The 18,697-nt window shown below is 43.4% G+C and overlaps 1 protein-coding gene across 1 annotated transcript in view; it reads right to left on the bottom strand.

Moving 5' to 3' along the window:
• LOC149457847 (uncharacterized) overlaps positions 1-18,697 on the bottom strand; it is a 192,233-nt gene that overhangs the window by 125,798 nt on the left and 47,738 nt on the right. The window contains 1 exon segment of the mRNA XM_089683085.1: positions 14,916-15,026. Within this exon segment, the coding sequence (XP_089539211.1) occupies positions 14,916-15,026 (111 nt within the window).

Genomic DNA, 18,697 nt, shown 5'->3' on the forward strand with positions numbered 1-18,697 from the left:
GCCTATCCTGGGGACCTCCGAGGATATCGGGTTCGCCAATGAAGGACTTTAGGTCCCCCCACACGCATCGTATTCATCTCGCCTTGCACCGTTTCCAGAAGACCGAGTTGGGAGAGGATGAAGAGAGTTCCTCAGCACCAATTATCCTTTTTCACGTACTCTGATGAGCGGGTTGCTGAGTTTGGATTGGGAGGGGTGGGGGGGGGGGAAACCTTTGCTTATAATTTATTTATTTTATTTATTTTTTTTTTTTTTAACCTTCACATTGTTGCTGTGAACCTGTGAACGAGCATCACCTCAATGAGCTCTCTGGATGGAGACTCCTTGCAGAAATCGGTCTCTCCCATCCCGCTCTGTATCCTTTTTCACCTTCTGCATACTAATGAGTACCTCTGATGAGGCTCCAATGTAGGTACTCTGCCTGTGCCTTCTTCTTCCCTCCCCACGCATTTCCTCCTATCTGATATGAGGTGCTGCTCGGGTCCAGGAGTACCTTGAGAGTCCAGGCCGGGGGGGGTCGTTCTGTCATATTAGTTGTTCTCAATTTAGTATATTGTGTTTTTTTGATATGCGATATTTGACCTGTATGTTTTTTTCTGCACATGTTATGCCTTACTGTTCCTCTGCCAATATTTTGTGACTTCATGTGTTGTGCGACACTGCCTGTTCTCTCCCTGAGGAGAGGGCGGTCTGACCGTTCTATGAAGCCATACCTTTGAGGACGACATTCCTAGTAGTTCCACCACGGTATACTCGTGACACTATATTTCCGCTTTAGAATTCCTACGTAGTGCTCTGTTCATATGGGTATCTCCCAAACATTGATATGGCTTGTTGCCTGTCTCACTTCCCTCACTTCCCTCCTAGCGCAGGCTACCGTTCTGTTCTTGACCCCAATTTCTCGCTAAATCCTGAGCCATACGCCCTACCAGGTGAGGGTTGATACATCTCCCTCGCCGGCTGGGTGTAGTCCCTCTCTGTGCATGCCCTATCCTCGCCCTACCTCTCCATTCCCTGCACTTTTTAAGGTCTTCCGTACGGCGGGCCTCTTTTTTATTTTGGATTTCGACCCACTGCGTTCCCCACACAGTGGGCTCGGAGAGCTTTTACTGACTCTTGCCGGCTGTTTTTACTCCCTCCTTTCTCTTTTCTGTTACCCCTTAACCCCCCCCCCCCCCCCATCTTCTCTTCCTTTCTCTTCTCCTTTTTTCTTATATATTTAGGCGGATTAGCTGGTCTACTCCTCCCGCTGGTAGTTCTGTTTTTTTTTTTTTTTTTTTTTTTTTTCTCTTACCTGTGTCTACTCTCCTCCTTTCCCCTTTCTTATTTCTCTTTTCTTTTATTTTATTTTATTTTGTTTTTCTTTCATTTATCTCTTTAACCACTTGAGCCCCAGAGGATTTACCCCCCTTAATGACCAGGCCTTTTTTTGCTGTTTGGCGCTGCACTAATTCAAATGATAATTGCGCGGTCATGCAATGCTGTACCCAAACAAAATTTACGTCCTTTTCTTCACACAAATGGAGCTTTCTTTTGGTGGTATTTGATCACCTGTGCGCTTTTTATTTTCGGCGCTATAAACAAAAAAAACACGAAAATCTTGAAAAAAAACCAATTTTTTCTACTTTCAGCTATAAAAAATATATCGTAAACTCAAAGTTAGTCATAAATTTAAGCCAAAATGTATTCTGCTACATGTTTTTGGTAAAAAAAATCCCAATAAGTGTATATTGATTGCTTTGTGTGAACGTTATAGCGTCTACAAACTATGGTATAGATACTGTAATTTATGCCTTTTTTTGCTATACAGCGCTGCACTAATTCAAATGATAATTGCGCGGTCATGCAATGCTGTACCTAATCAAAATTTACGTCCTTTTTTTCACACAAATAGAGCTTTCTTTTGGTGGTATTTGATCACCTGTGCGCTTTTTATTTTTGGCGCTATAAACAAAAAAACACGAAAATCTTGAAAAAAAAACAATTTTTTCTACTTTCAGCTATAAAAAATATATCGTAAACTCAAAGTTAGTCATAAATTTCAGCCAAAATGTATTCTGCTACATGTTTTTGGTAAAAAAAATCCCAATAAGTGTATATTGATTGCTTTGTGTGAACGTTATAGCGTCTACAAACTATGGTATAGATACTGTAATTTATGCCTTTTTTTGCTATACAGCGCTGCACTAATTCAAATGATAATTGCGCGGTCATGCAATGCTGTACCCAATCGAAATTTACGTCCTTTTTTTCACACAAATAGAGCTTTCTTTTGGTGGTATTTGATCACCTGTGCGCTTTTTATTTTTGGCGCTATAAACAAAAAAACACGAAAATCTTGAAAAAAAAAACAATTTTTTCTACTTTCAGCTATAAAAAATATATCGTAAACTCAAAGTTAGTCATAAATTTAAGCCAAAATGTATTCTGCTACATGTTTTTGATAAAAAAAATCCCAATAAGTGTATATTGATTGCTTTGTGTGAACGTTATAGCGTCTACAAACTATGGTATAGATACTGTAATTTATGCCTTTTTTTGCTATACAGCGCTGCACTAATTCAAATGATAATTGCGCGGTCATGCACTGCTGTACCCAATCGAAATTTACGTCCTTTTTTTCACACAAATAGAGCTTTCTTTTGGTGGTATTTGATCACCTGTGCGCTTTTTATTTTCGGCGCTATAAACAAAAAAACACAAAAATCTTGAAAAAAAAACAATTTTTTCTACTTTCAGCTATAAAAAATATATCGTAAACTCAAAGTTAGTCATAAATTTCAGCCAAAATGTATTCTGCTACATGTTTTTGGTAAAAAAAATCCCAATAAGTGTATATTGATTGCTTTGTGTGAACGTTATAGCGTCTACAAACTATGGTATAGATACTGTAATTTATGCCTTTTTTTGCTATACAGCGCTGCACTAATTCAAATGATAATTGCGCGGTCATGCAATGCTGTACCCAATCGAAATTTACGTCCTTTTTTTCACACAAATAGAGCTTTCTTTTGGTGGTATTTGATCACCTGTGCGCTTTTTATTTTTGGCGCTATAAACAAAAAAACACGAAAATCTTGAAAAAAAAACAATTTTTTCTACTTTCAGCTATAAAAAATATATCGTAAACTCAAAGTTAGTCATAAATTTAAGCCAAAATGTATTCTGCTACATGTTTTTGGTAAAAAAAATCCCAATAAGTGTATATTGATTGCTTTGTGTGAACGTTATAGCGTCTACAAACTATGGTATAGATACTGTAATTTATGCCTTTTTTTGCTATACAGCGCTGCACTAATTCAAATGATAATTGCGCGGTCATGCAATGCTGTACCCAATCGAAATTTACGTCCTTTTTTTCACACAAATAGAGCTTTCTTTTGGTGGTATTTGATCACCTGTGCGCTTTTTATTTTTGGCGCTATAAACAAAAAAACACGAAAATCTTGAAAAAAAAACAATTTTTTCTACTTTCAGCTATAAAAAATATATCGTAAACTCAAAGTTAGTCATAAATTTAAGCCAAAATGTATTCTGCTACATGTTTTTGGTAAAAAAAATCCCAATAAGTGTATATTGATTGCTTTGTGTGAAAGTTATAGCGTCTACAAACTATGGTATAGATAATTTGAAATTTACACAGCTTTTACTTTCTGACCGCCCATCACATCTCTTGAGGTGCTAAAATACCAGGATAGAACAAACACCCCCAAATGACCCCTTTTTGGAAAGCAAATCTCAGGGAGGGGGAGGGGGGGCCATTTTCTCCCGCTGCTTGTAAAGGCAATTCTGCAGCTAATTAACCACTAGGAATGCTTTTACATGAAAGCCCATTTCCGGCTAAAAAAAATAAAACCAGGATGATGCCTGCAGCTGCAGGCATCACCCTGGTATAACCATTCAAAGTCCAGTGATGTACCAGTACGTCACTGGTCCTTGTTGGGTGTATATGCTATGTTCTTTTTTTCTTTATGCAGCCTGTGGGCTGAATGAAAAAAAAGAGAAGAAATCTCTGCCAGAAAAAGTGTGTGGTATGCCCACCATTAGAAACCTCCCTCAATCCACCCACTTCTAATGGTGGGCACATATGAAATGTGCCAACAAATATAAAATATATATGCCGAAGCATGGGGGCCATCCACCCACTGGCCACCCCAGGCCCCCATGCTTTGGCATATATTCTCTTTTTTTTAACTGCGGATGAAAAATCTCATCCGACAGCACTGCACACACCTACTTATGTCTATTCTGAAAGCAAGACCCTGTTGCTGTCAGAATAAACAGGTCAGTGCTGCAGTTTGACGTTCCTGCAAAGAAATCAACAAGGGTTAACAATAAAACATAAACTCAACAACTTTATAATGAAAAGTGTGTGGTGGTATGCCCACCATTAGAAACCTCCCTCAATCCACCCACTTCTAATGGTGGGCACATATGAAATGTGCCAACAAATATAAAATATATATGCCGAAGCATAGGGGCCATCCACCCAGTGGCCACCCCAGGCCCCCATGCTTTGGCATATATTCTCTTTTTTTTAACTGCGGATGAAAAATCTCATCCGACAGCACTGCACACACCTACTTATGTCTATTCTGAAAGCAAGACCCTGTTGCTGTCAGAATAAACAGGTCAGTGCTGCAGTTTGACGTTCCTGCAAAGAAATCAACAAGGGTTAACAATAAAACATAAACTCAACAACTTTATAATGAAAAGTGTGTGGTGGTATGCCCACCATTAGAAACCTCCCTCAATCCACCCACTTCTAATGGTGGGCACATATGAAATGTGCCAACAAATATAAAATATATATGCCGAAGCATAGGGGCCATCCACCCAGTGGCCACCCCAGGCCCCCATGCTTTGGCATATATTCTCTTTTTTTTAACTGCGGATGAAAAATCTCATCCGACAGCACTGCACACACCTACTTATGTCTATTCTGAAAGCAAGACCCTGTTGCTGTCAGAATAAACAGGTCAGTGCTGCAGTTTGACGTTCCTGCAAAAAAATCAACAATGGTTAACAATAAAACATAAACTCAATAAAACAACTTTATAAGGAAAAGTGTGTGGTGGTATGCCCACCATTAGAAACCTCCCTCAATCCACCCACTTCTAATGGTGGGCACACATGAAATGTGCCAACAAATATAAAATATATATGCCGAAGCATAGGGGCCATCCACCCACAGGCCACCCCAGGCCCCCATGTTTTGGCATATATTCTGTTTTTTATAACTGCGGATGAAAAATCTCATCCAACAGCGCTGCTCACGCTGACTTATGTCTATTCTGAGAGCAAGTTCCTGTTGCTGTCAGAATAAACAGGTCAGCGCTGCAGCTGAAAGCATTCCTGCAAACAGAAATGGTTAACAATAAAACAACAATAAACCAGTGAAAGTCGAACAATCACAAAAATGACAACAACAAAAAAAACTATAACTATTTTTGGTTTTTACATTTTTTTATTTTTTTGGGGGGTATTTGTACTTTTATTTATTTTTTTTATTTTTTTTAACTTTTTTTTCCAAACTTCAAACATTTAAACAGCTGGTAGGGTCTCTCCAAATGCGATAGCCAGTTTCCTGACTACCGAACATCTTTTGAGACCCTGTGTAAATGTGCCCTGATCTGTGCCGTGCTGTACCCTATACTAATAGTTCACTAGTGTATGGTAGAGGCGGAAGCAGGGCTTGATGCAGAGGCCAGGTTGGCCAGGACAGGAGGGACAACAATAGCGGCTGTCACGCCTAATTCCACGTTTGCTGCAGACACGACATCTTTTTTGGGGTCTTCTTTGGGTTGGGGTACCAGGAATGGTATCGAGAAAATGTCTCTCATGCAGACGGCTAACTGCATCTGGGAGAGGGATTTGGGGCACAGCACCTTCTGGATACAAAAGGGCCCTGATGTTCTCTAACTGGAAATTTAGGTATGATCCACTATGTCCAGTTGCTTTATAGAGAACAAAAGCATTATATAGAGCCAATTGAAATAAATAAACTGACACTTTTATGTACCAGCGTTTGGATTTTCGGGAAACTAAATACGGCTGCATCATCTGGTCATTGAAGTCCACCCCTCCCATGTTAAGGTTATAATCGTGGACACAGAGGGGCTTCTCAACAACACCAGTTGCCGTGGTAATTTGGACGGTCGTATCTGCATGAATGGAAGACAGGAGGTAAACATCCCGTTTGTCCTTCCACTTCACTGCGAGCAATTCTTCATTTCTCAAGCAGGCTTTTTCCCCCTTTTTAAGATGGGTATTTACAAGCCGTTGGGGGAAGCCTCGGCGATTAGATCGCACAGTGCCACATGTGCAAATTCCCAAATTGAACAAATGTCTAAATAGTGGCACGCTTGAATAAAAATTGTCCACGTATAAGTGGTACCCCATGTGGAAATAGGATGACGCCAAGTCCCAAACTATCTTGCCACTGCTCCCCATGTAGTCTGGGCATCCGGGGGGCTCCAAGTAACTATCTTTTCCCTCGTAAATCCGAAACTTACATGTATAGCCTGTTGCCCTCTCACAGGTCTTATACATCTTGATCCCATATCTGGCACGCTTGCTGGGGAGATATTGTTTGATTACAAGGCGGCCAGAATATTGAATGAGGGACTCATCGATGCAGATGTTTTTCTGGGGAGTATACACATCTGCAAATTTTTGGTTAAAGTGATTTACGAGGGGCCGAATTTTGTGGAGCCGGTCAAATTCAGGGTCACCCCGAGGACGACTGAGTGAGTTGTCGTAGAAGTGCATAAAACGCATTATACTCTCATATCTATGCCTGGCCATGGCAGCAGAGAACACGGGCATGTGAACAAGAGGGTCGGTGGACCAATACAACCGCAATTGATTTTTATCATTAATGCCCATGTTGAGGGTTAGGCCCAAAAAAACTTTAAATTCGGAAACCGTAATGGGTTTCCATGCGAATGGTCTGGCAAGGTTTGAATTTGGGTTGGCGGCGATAAATTGGCGTGTATATAAATTGCTTTGATCCACAATCAATGCATAAAGATCTTCTGTGAAAAACAGCTCAAAAAAATTAAGGGGAGTATTTAAATTTGCTGTTTCCACCTGAATTCCGGGTTGGGCAGTGAATGGGGGAAGTACGGGTGCTGCAGAATTTGTGGGCTGCCAATCGGGATTTGCAAGCACATCCGGAAGGACACTAGGGGCTCTACGGGCCTGTCTGCGAATTCTTGGTGGCCGCGGGACACTACTTGTGCTCGCCACCGCACCAGCTTGTACTGCACTTATGGGACTCGCCACGTCACCAAGTGATACTGCAGTGCTGGTATGCCTACGACCAGGACGTACTAGGCCGCTGGTGCTCGCCAGTTCACCAAAAGATACTGCGGCACTAGTACTGGCACTCTGCTGCATATGAGAGTCATCATGCATTTGTACCACCTCAGCAACCTGTGAATGGGATCGGGTACGCCTGACCTTAGCAGGGACCACTTCCTCGTCGCCTGAGCTAGCTGTCAGGGTGCCGCTGCTGTCTATAGGTTCGTATTCTGAGCCTGATTCTGCCAGTGAGTCTTCCCCTTCGCTCTCACTTGACATGCTCAGAATCCTATAGGCCTCTTCACTAGTGTACCTTTGCTTAGACATTTTGGCCACTAAATTTACAGGTACCTAGTGCGACTCACGGGAAAAAGAGCGCCTGGCTGTCAGGGACTGCTTGAACCGCTACAAAAAATTTACCGACAAGTGCTAACAGATATCAGGCCTGATTCTGTGAACACTGCGGTTTTGTGTGTAATATGTATCAAGTGACAGTTATCTACTGACACTGCACTTGCCGGGGGAGAAGGGGGGGGCGTAGGGGCTAAACGCAGGTGCTGGCAGGTGTTGGGGCTGATCCCGCTAACACTGCGTTTTTGGGGATACTAAAGTAATGTGAATGCTGGTATAGCGCTGATCTGATCAAAGATATTGATCCAATCAGACACTATACTAGCAATGAAGGTTTAGCGTGCAAGTAAGCGTGTTCCTGGCAATCAAGGGGTCAAATGTGATTATCTGTGTACTAGCGGGCAAACTGGTGCTATCTGGGAGGGGCGCTAACACTATTGGAAGTCGCTAGCGACACTGATACAGTGATCAGTAAAAATTGGTTCACTGAGCAGTGACACTGGTGACAGGGCAGTGAAGGGGTCAACTCAGGGGGGAGGGGGGGGCGATCAAGGGGTTAGACGGGATCACTGGTGTATTAGCGGGCAATCTGGCGCTATCTGGGAGGGGCGCTAACACTAACGGAAGTCGCCAGCGACACTGATACAGTGATCAGTAAAAATTGGTTCACTGATCAGTGACACTGGTGACAGGGCAGTGAAGGGGTCAACTCGGGGAGGGGGGGGGTGATCAAGGGGTTAGACGGGACTACTGGTGTATTAGCGGGCAATCTGGCGCTATCTGGGAGGGGCGCTAACACTAACGGAAGTCGCCAGCGACACTGATACAGTGATCAGTAAAAATTGGTTCACTGATCAGTGACACTGGTGAGAGGGCAGTGAAGGGGTCAACTCAGGGGGGGGGGGGGCGATCAAGGGGTTAGACGGGACTACTGGTGTATTAGTGGGCAATCTGGCGCTATCTGGGAGGGGCGCTAACACTATCGGAAGTCGCCAGCGACACTGATACAGTGATCAGTAAAAATCGCTTCACTGATCAGTGACACTGGTGACAGGGCAGTTAAGGGGTTAACTGGGGGGGTGGGGGGGGAAATTACGGGGTTAAATGGCTTTATTGGTGTACTGGGGGGCAAACTGGCGCTATCTGGGAGGGGCGCTAGCACTATTGGAAGTCGCCAGCGACACTGATACAGTGATCAATAAAAATCGCTTCACTGATCAGGTACACTGGTGACAGGGCAGTGAAGGGTTAACTGGGGGGGGGCAATCAGGGGGTTAAATGTGTCCTAGAGTGTGTTCTAACTGTTAGTGTAGTGTTTTACTCACGTTTAAATGTCTCTTCTTCTCTGTCTGGAACGGAATGTGTCCAGGCAGAGAAGAATGACATCATATCCTGCCCTGTGTAAATATCAACACAGGACAGGATAGGACAGGGACCGATCATCCGATTTCAGCCAGAAATCACTGGCTGAAATCTAATGATTGATCCCTCCTGGATCGAATCGGATCACCCGCGGGTCGGCGGGAGCGCGCGCGCGCGCCCCCTGCCCGCGAAAGTGTCGGGAGCGCGGAACCCGTTTTTAAACGTGGTTTTGGGCTCCACTGCCGCCCTGCACACGTATAAACACAGTGGCAGGGCGGCAAGCGGTTAAATTTTTTTTTTTTTTTTTTCTCTCCCCCAATCCTATTCCCATCCTTTTAGTACCCCGTGTTCCCTTTTTTTAGGTTGCTTTCACATTCCTCTTTGGACATGTCTTCTCCCAAATCGTTGTCAGGACACTTGTCACTGAAAGTTCTATCTCTTAATGTGAAGGGTTTGAACACGCCTGAAAAACGCTCCATTCTGCTCTCCTATTTATCTAAACAAAGAGCGGATATCGTTTTCCTTCAGGAAACGCATTTTAGACAGGATGTCATTCCCAAGCTCTTTAACTCACGTTATCCGACAGTCTATCATGCCCCTAACCCTCATGCCAAATCAAAAGGTGTCGCCATCTTGATTGCAAAACATCTCCCTTTAACTATAACGGAGTCGCTCCCTGACTCAGAAGGTAGGTTCCTGTTTCTAAAAGGCACTTTTGCCAACAGACCCATTACACTGGCAAATTTATATGCGCCCAATACCAAGCAGGTTCCCTTCTTCCGCTCAATCTCCACCTCTCTTTCTTCTTTTCAGTCGGGTGTACTGATCTTGGGGGGAGACCTTAATGTCCCTTTATGCCCCTTATTGGATTCCTCCTCGGGCAGTTCATTTTTACCATACAAATCCCTAAGACAGATCCGCACACAACTCCAGGATTTACAACTTCACGATTCTTGGCGAATCCTACACCCGAACGTTAAAGATTATACGTTCTTTTCTCCTCCACACAATAAGTACTCCAGAATTGACTACATTTTTCTCTCGCAAGTGGATCTGCCTTTTCTTCATGACACCTCCATTGAACCAATGGTCCTATCGGATCACCATCCCATAACCATGACGTTGCGTTTTCCTGAAAAACACTCCCGCTCTAAGATTTGGAGATTGGACGCATCTCTTCTTTCCGACCCAACACACGAAGCCGAGATCCGCTCCCAATTGGTAGATTACTTCGCGACCAACCAGACTTCAGATACCTCCTCCTTGATGCAATGGGAGGCACATAAATGCGTAATTCGCGGGATTCTCATAGCCATGGCTACGAAGCGTAAAAGGGAGAGACAAGCACATTTGCAACGACTTATGGAGCGCATCCAGTTTTTGGAAAGAGTTCACAAACACAGTCAAGCGGCTTCTACCTTGACTGAACTCACAAACACTCGCACGCAGCTTTTGACCGAACTGGGTAAGGTGGCTAAACGTAGATATGTCTTGTCTCAAAAATTATTTTATGAGTTTGCGAACAAAAGCGGGCGATTCCTCGCCAGATCCCTTCAAGCGAAAAAGTCGAGCTTAACAATCCACAAAATCAGGGGTCCAGACGGTTCTTTTGCCACCACTAATGCTGACATTGCTTCTCATTTTGAGCAGTATTATAAGGCATTATATAACCTCCCTCCGGAACGTCCCCCACCTGAAACCAACAAACTCAGAGCCACGGTGATCTCGGACTTTCTTCATCTTTATAGCCCTTCTGCACTTTCTGAGACATCCGCCCTGGAACTGGAGCAAACTATCACGGCAGAGGAACTGTCGCGGGCCGTCAAACAAATGAAGTCTGGTAAAAGCCCGGGCCCTGATGGCCTGTCTGCGGTATATTACAAGGAGTTTTTACCCGTCTTGTCCAACCCCTTCCTCTCGGCTTTCAACACTTTCTCTTCACTCCCTGTGTCGTGTCATCGCCTTCTAGAAGCGCACATCATTGTCATACCCAAAGGAGATAAGGATGCAACTTTGGTTTCCAATTATAGGCCCATCTCCCTTCTGAATGTAGACGTGAAACTTTATGCTAAAATTCTGGCCAACCGTCTCCTCCCCTTACTCCCTTCTTTGATTAACCTCGATCAAGTGGGTTTCATTCCTGGCAGGGAAGCGAGAGACAATACTATCAAGGCCCTCAACCTTATCCATTGGCTTCGCACATCAAAGAATCCTGGGTTCCTTCTCTCTTTGGACGCTGAGAAGGCCTTTGACAGAGTGTCCTGGGATTATTTGAGGGCAACCCTTCAGGCGATTGGTTTGAGAGAACACATGCTTAATTTCATCATGACCTTGTATTCTGGACCCACGGCACAGGTTCGGGTGAATGGCCATTTATCGAACCATTTCTCTCTCGGCAATGGCACACGCCAGGGCTGCCCCCTTTCTCCTCTCCTCTTTGTGCTATCGTTAGAGCCACTGCTGCGTAAACTCCGTTCCAACCCAGATATTAAGGGCGTTTCTGCACCGGCTCAAGAGTATAAACTCGCCGCCTATGCGGATGACATTTTGGTGTTTCTAACGGAACCTCGGACCACCTTGCCCAATTTTCTTAAAGATTTCTCACTTTTTCAATACATGTCGAACCTTAGAATCAACCATTCAAAATCATACGCCCTCAATATCACCCTCCCTTCTGATGTAGTCTCATTTTGCCGATCGCAGTTCCCGTTTAGATGGGACAGTGAGACTCTCACTTACCTGGGCATTCAGCTTACGTGCGACCTCTCTGACCTTTATGTAAAAAACTTTATCCCAGCACTTAAATCCATTCAGGAAGATCTCACTAAATGGCATCGACCATGCTTTTCCTGGTTCGGCAAAGCTGCTATATTAAAAATGAACATTCTCCCCCGCCTCCTCTATTTATTTCAAACCTTACCTATCCAATTGCCACCCGCCTTTTTCGCTTCATGTAGGAGAATGTGCTCCTTCTTCCTTTGGAACCACAAGCGTCCGCGCATATCTTTCTGCCAATTGGTTCTCCCCAAATCCAGGGGTGGAATTGGGCTCCCAGACCTCAGGCAATATCATTGGGCCTGCCATCTTTGCAGAATTATAGATTGGAATATTCATTCGACTACCAAAGACTGGGTGCATCTCGAAAACTCCTTCTCTCCTTCTCCTATAGCTTCGATCCCGTGGCTCTTGACGAAACATACCCCCCAGGCCCTTCTCACTCATCCACTGATTGGTCCTACCTTGAGCATCTTCCGCTTGACGTGCAAGTCGGCCTCCATCTCGGATGCCCCCAACCCTTTAACCTCCCTTTGCTTAAACCCGGACTTCCCTCCGGGTATGCACAAGGCCTTCCTGTCAGAACATTGGCCGTATGACCAGGTGAAAGCGGAACACTTTTTTCATAAAGGTAAATTGAAATCCTACTCCTCTTTGGCGTGCACCATGAAAGATCGTACCTTCCCCTTTTGGGCCTACCTTCAAATCAGGCATTTTCTCACATCCTCTGTTCACCGCCACAAATGGACTCGTCCTCTCACCCCCTTTGAATCAATTTGTTCTAAGGCTGAACCCCAGCGGCATCTAATCTCATCCATGTACCTCCTTCTCACCGGTGATGGGAATCCTAACTCGCTCCCCGCTTGCCGAGCTTGGAGGAGAGACCTTGATATAGATTTTTCCTCCTCAGATTGGGACCAAATTTTTACATACTCCCACAAATGTTCGCTGAATGTATCGACCCAAGAAAACGGATACAAGCTAGCTTCCCGTTGGTACATTACCCCTTCTAGAACTCATCGTTTTAACCCTTCTCTACCCAATAATTGTTGGAGATGTGGAGCACCTGATGGGTCCCTTCTCCATATTTGGTGGTCCTGTCCTATCGTCCTGCCCTTCTGGCGGGAAGTCCACCGTATAACCTCGTCAGTGTCCACTTTACCTCTCGATTTTTCCCCGGCCCAATTTCTCCTCCACCATACACCGCTCCCCAAACGTCTATACTTCCGATCGTTAGCTATGCATATGATTAATGCTGCTAGACTCTGTCTTCCTGTGCTTTGGAGATCTACTCAACCCCCCTCAATAAAAGATTGGTTCACTCGTCTGGGAAGAGTTGCAGAGATGGAGGAGTTGATTGCTTCCTCCCAAGATAACCCGACTAAATTCTCCCATACTTGGTCGTGTTGGATTCACTTCCAAACGACCCCCGAATACCAATCCCTCATGGGTCTTTCTACCTGACTCTGAGCCAGACCTGTGGCTTTATATTACACTCTGTATTGTACTGACTCCTCGACCCTTGCTAGGCTGTCGATAACACTTTTCTATTATATCCCTTTCACTGATCAGGTAGTGAGACACTCCTTTTCCCTGGTGCTCGATTGTCTGCTTTATGTCTCTATCCCCTAGGGGATGAGCACACCAGCTCTGTCCTTGGAGCTTCCACCTATATGACATGTCTATCCATACCGCCCCCCCCCCCCCCCTTAGTCTCCTTCCCCTTTGACCCCTACCCCCCTTCCCCCTTTTTTTTTTTTTTTTTCTTCTTCTTTGGCTTTCCAGCTTCTCACCATTTTTTATTTTTTCTTTCCTCCCGACTCCTTCCTCATTGTGCCCTGTACCTGCCATTACTGTCTTTGCTGTTTTTCACATCTTCTCCACTTCATTTTTTCCCTTTTTCTTTTTCCTCTACACATATGTTTATTCCGCTGTCCATAGGCAACCTAATCTCACACCCGGAATACACTTGCACATGTGCCTCTCCCATTCCACGGAGTTATTTTCATATGCGTTGGTTACCTTTGAGTGGTACCTTTGCTGCTCCTCCTGGATAACACCGAGCTTTCTATATTTTCGCAACTTTTTCCTTGCACCAGAAGCCCAGCACCTTTAGCTTTATCCCCTTCCCCCCTACTCTGCTACTCGATGATAAAAGATATCTGGGGGTGCAAATAAATTATCCTGCTCGTTTGGTGATATTTTGTATGCTATGTGGTGATTATGATTGGTGTTTGCCTTCTTTGTTTTTGGCTGTGTTCTCGTGTTTTTTTTTTCCAAGTTCAACTTCATTATTGTTACAGGTGACACAAGAGGGCTTTATTATTTTGTTCGCCTGCATATTTCTTATTGTCTGGCATGTGCGATTTGTGTTTTACCACGTTTTTCTTTGGCACATTGTATTACATTGTACAATTTATACCATTTATATGTTTTGACTTTTTCTTAATAAACTTTGTGGAACAAAAAAAAAATTAATTAAAATAAAATAATAGAATAAAATAGAATAGAAAATAAAAGAATAGAAAATAAAATAATAGATGAGAATAGAAAAAGAATAGAATAGAGTACAACAGAACAGAATAGGAAATAAATAGATTAAATAGAATAGAAAATAAAGGAATGGAATAGAAGAATAGAATAAAAAAGAATTGAACAGAATTGAAAAAATAGAATAGAATACAATTGAAAGAATATAACCGTCTTCCAAACTTCGAATTTCAACCAGAACAGATATTCTTCACAATGAATTTGGATCAATTTGATATTTTTTATTTAGTCTAAATGAATTTGAATTGAAATAAAATAAACAAAAAGATTGAATTCAAATTTGAAAACTAATAAACAAAACTAAACTAAACGAATTCCGAAAATGAACATAAAGAACAAAACTAAACAAAATGAGTTCATTAACGAATCAAAAAGAAAAAAAAATGTATTGTGCACATGTGTAATATTGTCTGATGTCTGGAAATCAAATCTCTCCTTTTATTACAAGCAGCTTCCCATAATACTGAGCTGTGCTCCCCTCTGTACCCCCTGGACAGCCTGGGGGTCTTCACACATATTGTACCCTCCATGTCCCATCATTACACCCCTCCCCCAGCCTGTGCCCTCCATACCTCTCTGAATGTCAGGGTAAGATATCCTCCTGGAAAGGACAGTCCCAGCCATGCTTCATCATCATAACATCCACCAGAGAAGTATGTGATTGGAAGTGACGGGATGGAGACCTGAAGACCACAAAGACCACAAGGATGAGTATGAGGAGGACCAGACCTAACAATCCTATGATTGCATACTGCCTGACATTTGTAGTGCCGGGATTTACTACCACCCCCCAATAGTCATTCACAGAGCTGACAATCTCTCCATTCAATACCCCGTGTTCATTGCATCCCCCCAAATCTCTGCTCATCTGCTGATGCGTTTTACCCTCCGACAGGGTCTTGTCCTTCCGGGAAAAGATTTAAGCCGCTCATACATGAATCAAATTTCGGGCGGTTTAAGCAGGGCCCGGCCAAATTCTGACCCAGAAGATCTACCAATCCACTTCTGTACAACCAGCCCGTCAGATTTTCCCGCTCGATCAGTGTCCCCATGCTGATTAGTGTGTTGTGATGGTGGGGAAGTCTCCCCAATGTCAGAATACAATAACTCTGCCAGGATCCACATTCAGTTTGGATGGGGAATCAAGTGGGGTTATTATTGCTCAGCCCACTGGTTGAGGGGGGTCCACGTATCTGTATGAAATTCCCACAATGACCAATCTTAAGGGTACAACATATCCATGTCATCATTGGTTTCTCTTCAGTCTGAACCACTTGACCTCCGGAAAGGTTTTACCCCTTCATGACCAGGGCATGTTTGGCTATTCGGCACTGCGCTACTTTAACTGGCAATTCCGCAGTCATACAACGCTGTACACAAATACAATTTTATTATTTTATATCACACAAATAGAACTTTCTTTCAGTGATATTTAATCACCACTGGGATTTTTATTTTTTGCTATAAACGAAAAAAAAAGACTGAAAATTTTGAAAAACCTGATATGTTCTACTTTCTGCTATAAAACATATCCAATAAAATCTAATTTCTTCATAAATTTAGGCCGATATGTATTCTGCTACATGTCTGCAAACTATAATGTGTGTGTGAGTATATATATATATATGTATATATATATATACACATATATATACAGTGAGGAACAGAAGTATTTGAACACCCTGCGATTTTGCAAGATCTCCCACTTAGAAATCATGGAGGGGTCTGAAATTCACATTGTAGGTGCATTCCCACTCTGAGAGACAGAATTTTAAAAATAAATTCAGGAAATCCCATTGTATGATTTGTAAAGAATTTATTTGTCTTGCACTGCTGAACAGAAGTATATGAACACCTAAGAAACAGCAAGAATTCTGGCTCTCAAAGACCTGTTACTGCGCCTTTAAAAAGTCCACCTCTACTCCACTCATTAATCTAACTTAGTAGCACCTGTCTGAGCTCTTTAAAGACACCTGTCCACCCCACAGTCAGTCAGACGCCAACTACTACCATGGGCAAGACCAAAGAGCTGTCACAAGACACCAGATACAAAATTGTGGACCTCCACAAGGCTGGAAAGGGCTACGGGGCAATTGCCAAGCAGCTTGGTGAAAATAGATCAACTGTTGGAGCAATTGTTAGAAAATGGAAGAGGCTAAAGACGACTGTCAGTCTCCCTCGGACTGGAGCTCCATGCAAGATATCACCTTGTGGGGTATCAAAAGATAAATATGGGTGCAGCGCTGAACACTTAAACAAAAAACCTGCTGTGTGTTTTATAAACGCATATACAGGAAAAATGCATTATTTATATATGTGGAGTGATCAGACAAGATAAAAATTGTAATGCTGAAGATACACTAGAAATAAGAATGTATAAAACGCATGATCATGACATGCGTGGAAGTATCCCAATGTCCAAAATGTATGAGGATCAGGTGTAACCTTCCAAAAGTTCATATAGAATCCAAATGCGTATATGTTCTCCTCTGGATGATATGATTGATGTACAAAGTGCGCACTTACCAGATGCGCCAATAAAAAGCGCGTTGTTATATAGTAATCCTGGTGTGAAGAGGTACCTCGGGTATGGGTGAAGATACAGCCTAGGGGGTGGGTGGTCCTCCTCATGGTCCTGGAGTGCGTTAATCTTTCCAGATATTTAGCCTCTTTAAGGTACCGGAATACTGACTGGAAGAGGTGCTGAGGGATTTAAAGTGCTCGGTGCAGAGCAAACATTGGAAATATCCCATAGTGTGGTATGATAAAGGTACTTTATTAGGAAATAGTAAAAGTTATATTATAAAAACGTACAGAAGGAACTGTAGTGTTATAAAAGTGCCACATAAGGTTCGCTTATGTAAAACATATGAACAACTGACCAGCTGGAAATATGGAGTGGCCGTCGGATCTCCGTGATCCGACGGCTTGACGTCAACGGCTTACAAGGGCTCCTCTTTAAAACCTCGTGGGGTATCACTGATGATAACAAAGGTGAGGAATCAGCCCAGAACTACAAGGGAGGAGCTGATCAATGACATGAAGAGAGCTGGGACCACAGTTTCAAAGGTCACTGTCGGTAGAACACTACGCCGTCATGGTTTCAAATCATGCATTGAACGGAAGGTTCCCCTGCTCAAGTCATCACATGTCCAGGCCCGTCTGAAGTTTGCCAATGATCATCTGGATGATGCAGAGGAGGCATGGGAGAAAGTCATGTGGTCAGATGAGACCAAAGTAGAACTTTTTGGTCTAAACTTCACTCGTTGTGTTTGGAGGAAAAAAAAGGATGAGTTGCATCCCAAGAACACCATCCCTACTGTGAAGAATGGGGGTGGTAACATCATGTTTTGGGGGTGCTTTTCTGTGAAGGGGCCAGGATGACTGCACTGTATTAAGGAGAGGATGAATGGGGCCATTTATTGTGAGATTTTGAGCAACAACCTCCTTCCCTCAGTCAGAGCATTGAAGATGGGTCGTGGCTGGGTCTTCCAACATGACAACGACCCGAAGTACACAGCCAGGATAACCAAGGAGTGGCTCCGTAAGAAGCATATCAAGGTTCTGGAGTGACCTAGCCAGTCTCCACACCTAAATCCAATAGAACATCTTTGGAGGGAGCTGAAACTCCGTGTTGCTCAGCGACAGCCCCGAAACCTGACAGATATAGAGGAGATCTTTGTGGAGGAGTGGGCCAAAATCCCTGTTGCAGTGTGTACTGGTCAAGAACTACAGGAAACGTCTGACCTCTGTAATTGCAAACAAAGGCTTCTGTACCAAATATTAACACTGATTTTCTCAGGTGTTCAAATACTTCTGTTCAGCAGTGCAAGACAAATACATTCTTTACAAATCATACAATGGGATTTCCTGTTTTTTTTTTTTTTAATTCTGTCTCTCAGAGTGGGAATGCACCTACAATGTGAATTTCAGACCCCTCCATGATTTCTAAGTGGGAGAACTTGGAAAATCGCAGGGTGTTCAAATACTTCTGTTCCTCGCTGTATGGGCAACAATGAGATGGCCCCCAAAACTGGAATAGTTTTACAGGCGGAGGTCATTGACATTTTTTTGCCTGATAATCTTTTCTGACTGTTTTTCAATAGTTTTGCATTTGGCTAGGGCCAGTGTTACTACTAGTAGCATGAGGCCATACCTGGACCCTACAGAGGTTGCACAGGCAGTCCTCCAGGATGGCACATCAATACGTGTCATTGCCAGAAGGTTTGCTGTGTCTTCCAGCACAGTCTCAAGAGCATGGAGGAGATTCCAGGAGACAGGTAGTTCCTCCAGGAGAACTGGACAGGGCTGTAGAAGGTCCTTGTCCCATCAGCAGAACCGGTATCTACTCATT

The sequence above is a fragment of the Staurois parvus genome, unplaced genomic scaffold, assembly GCF_062004578.1.
Source record: "Staurois parvus isolate SC_StPar_1 unplaced genomic scaffold, SC_StPar_1.0 ptg000301l, whole genome shotgun sequence".
NCBI lineage: Eukaryota > Metazoa > Chordata > Amphibia > Anura > Ranidae > Staurois > Staurois parvus.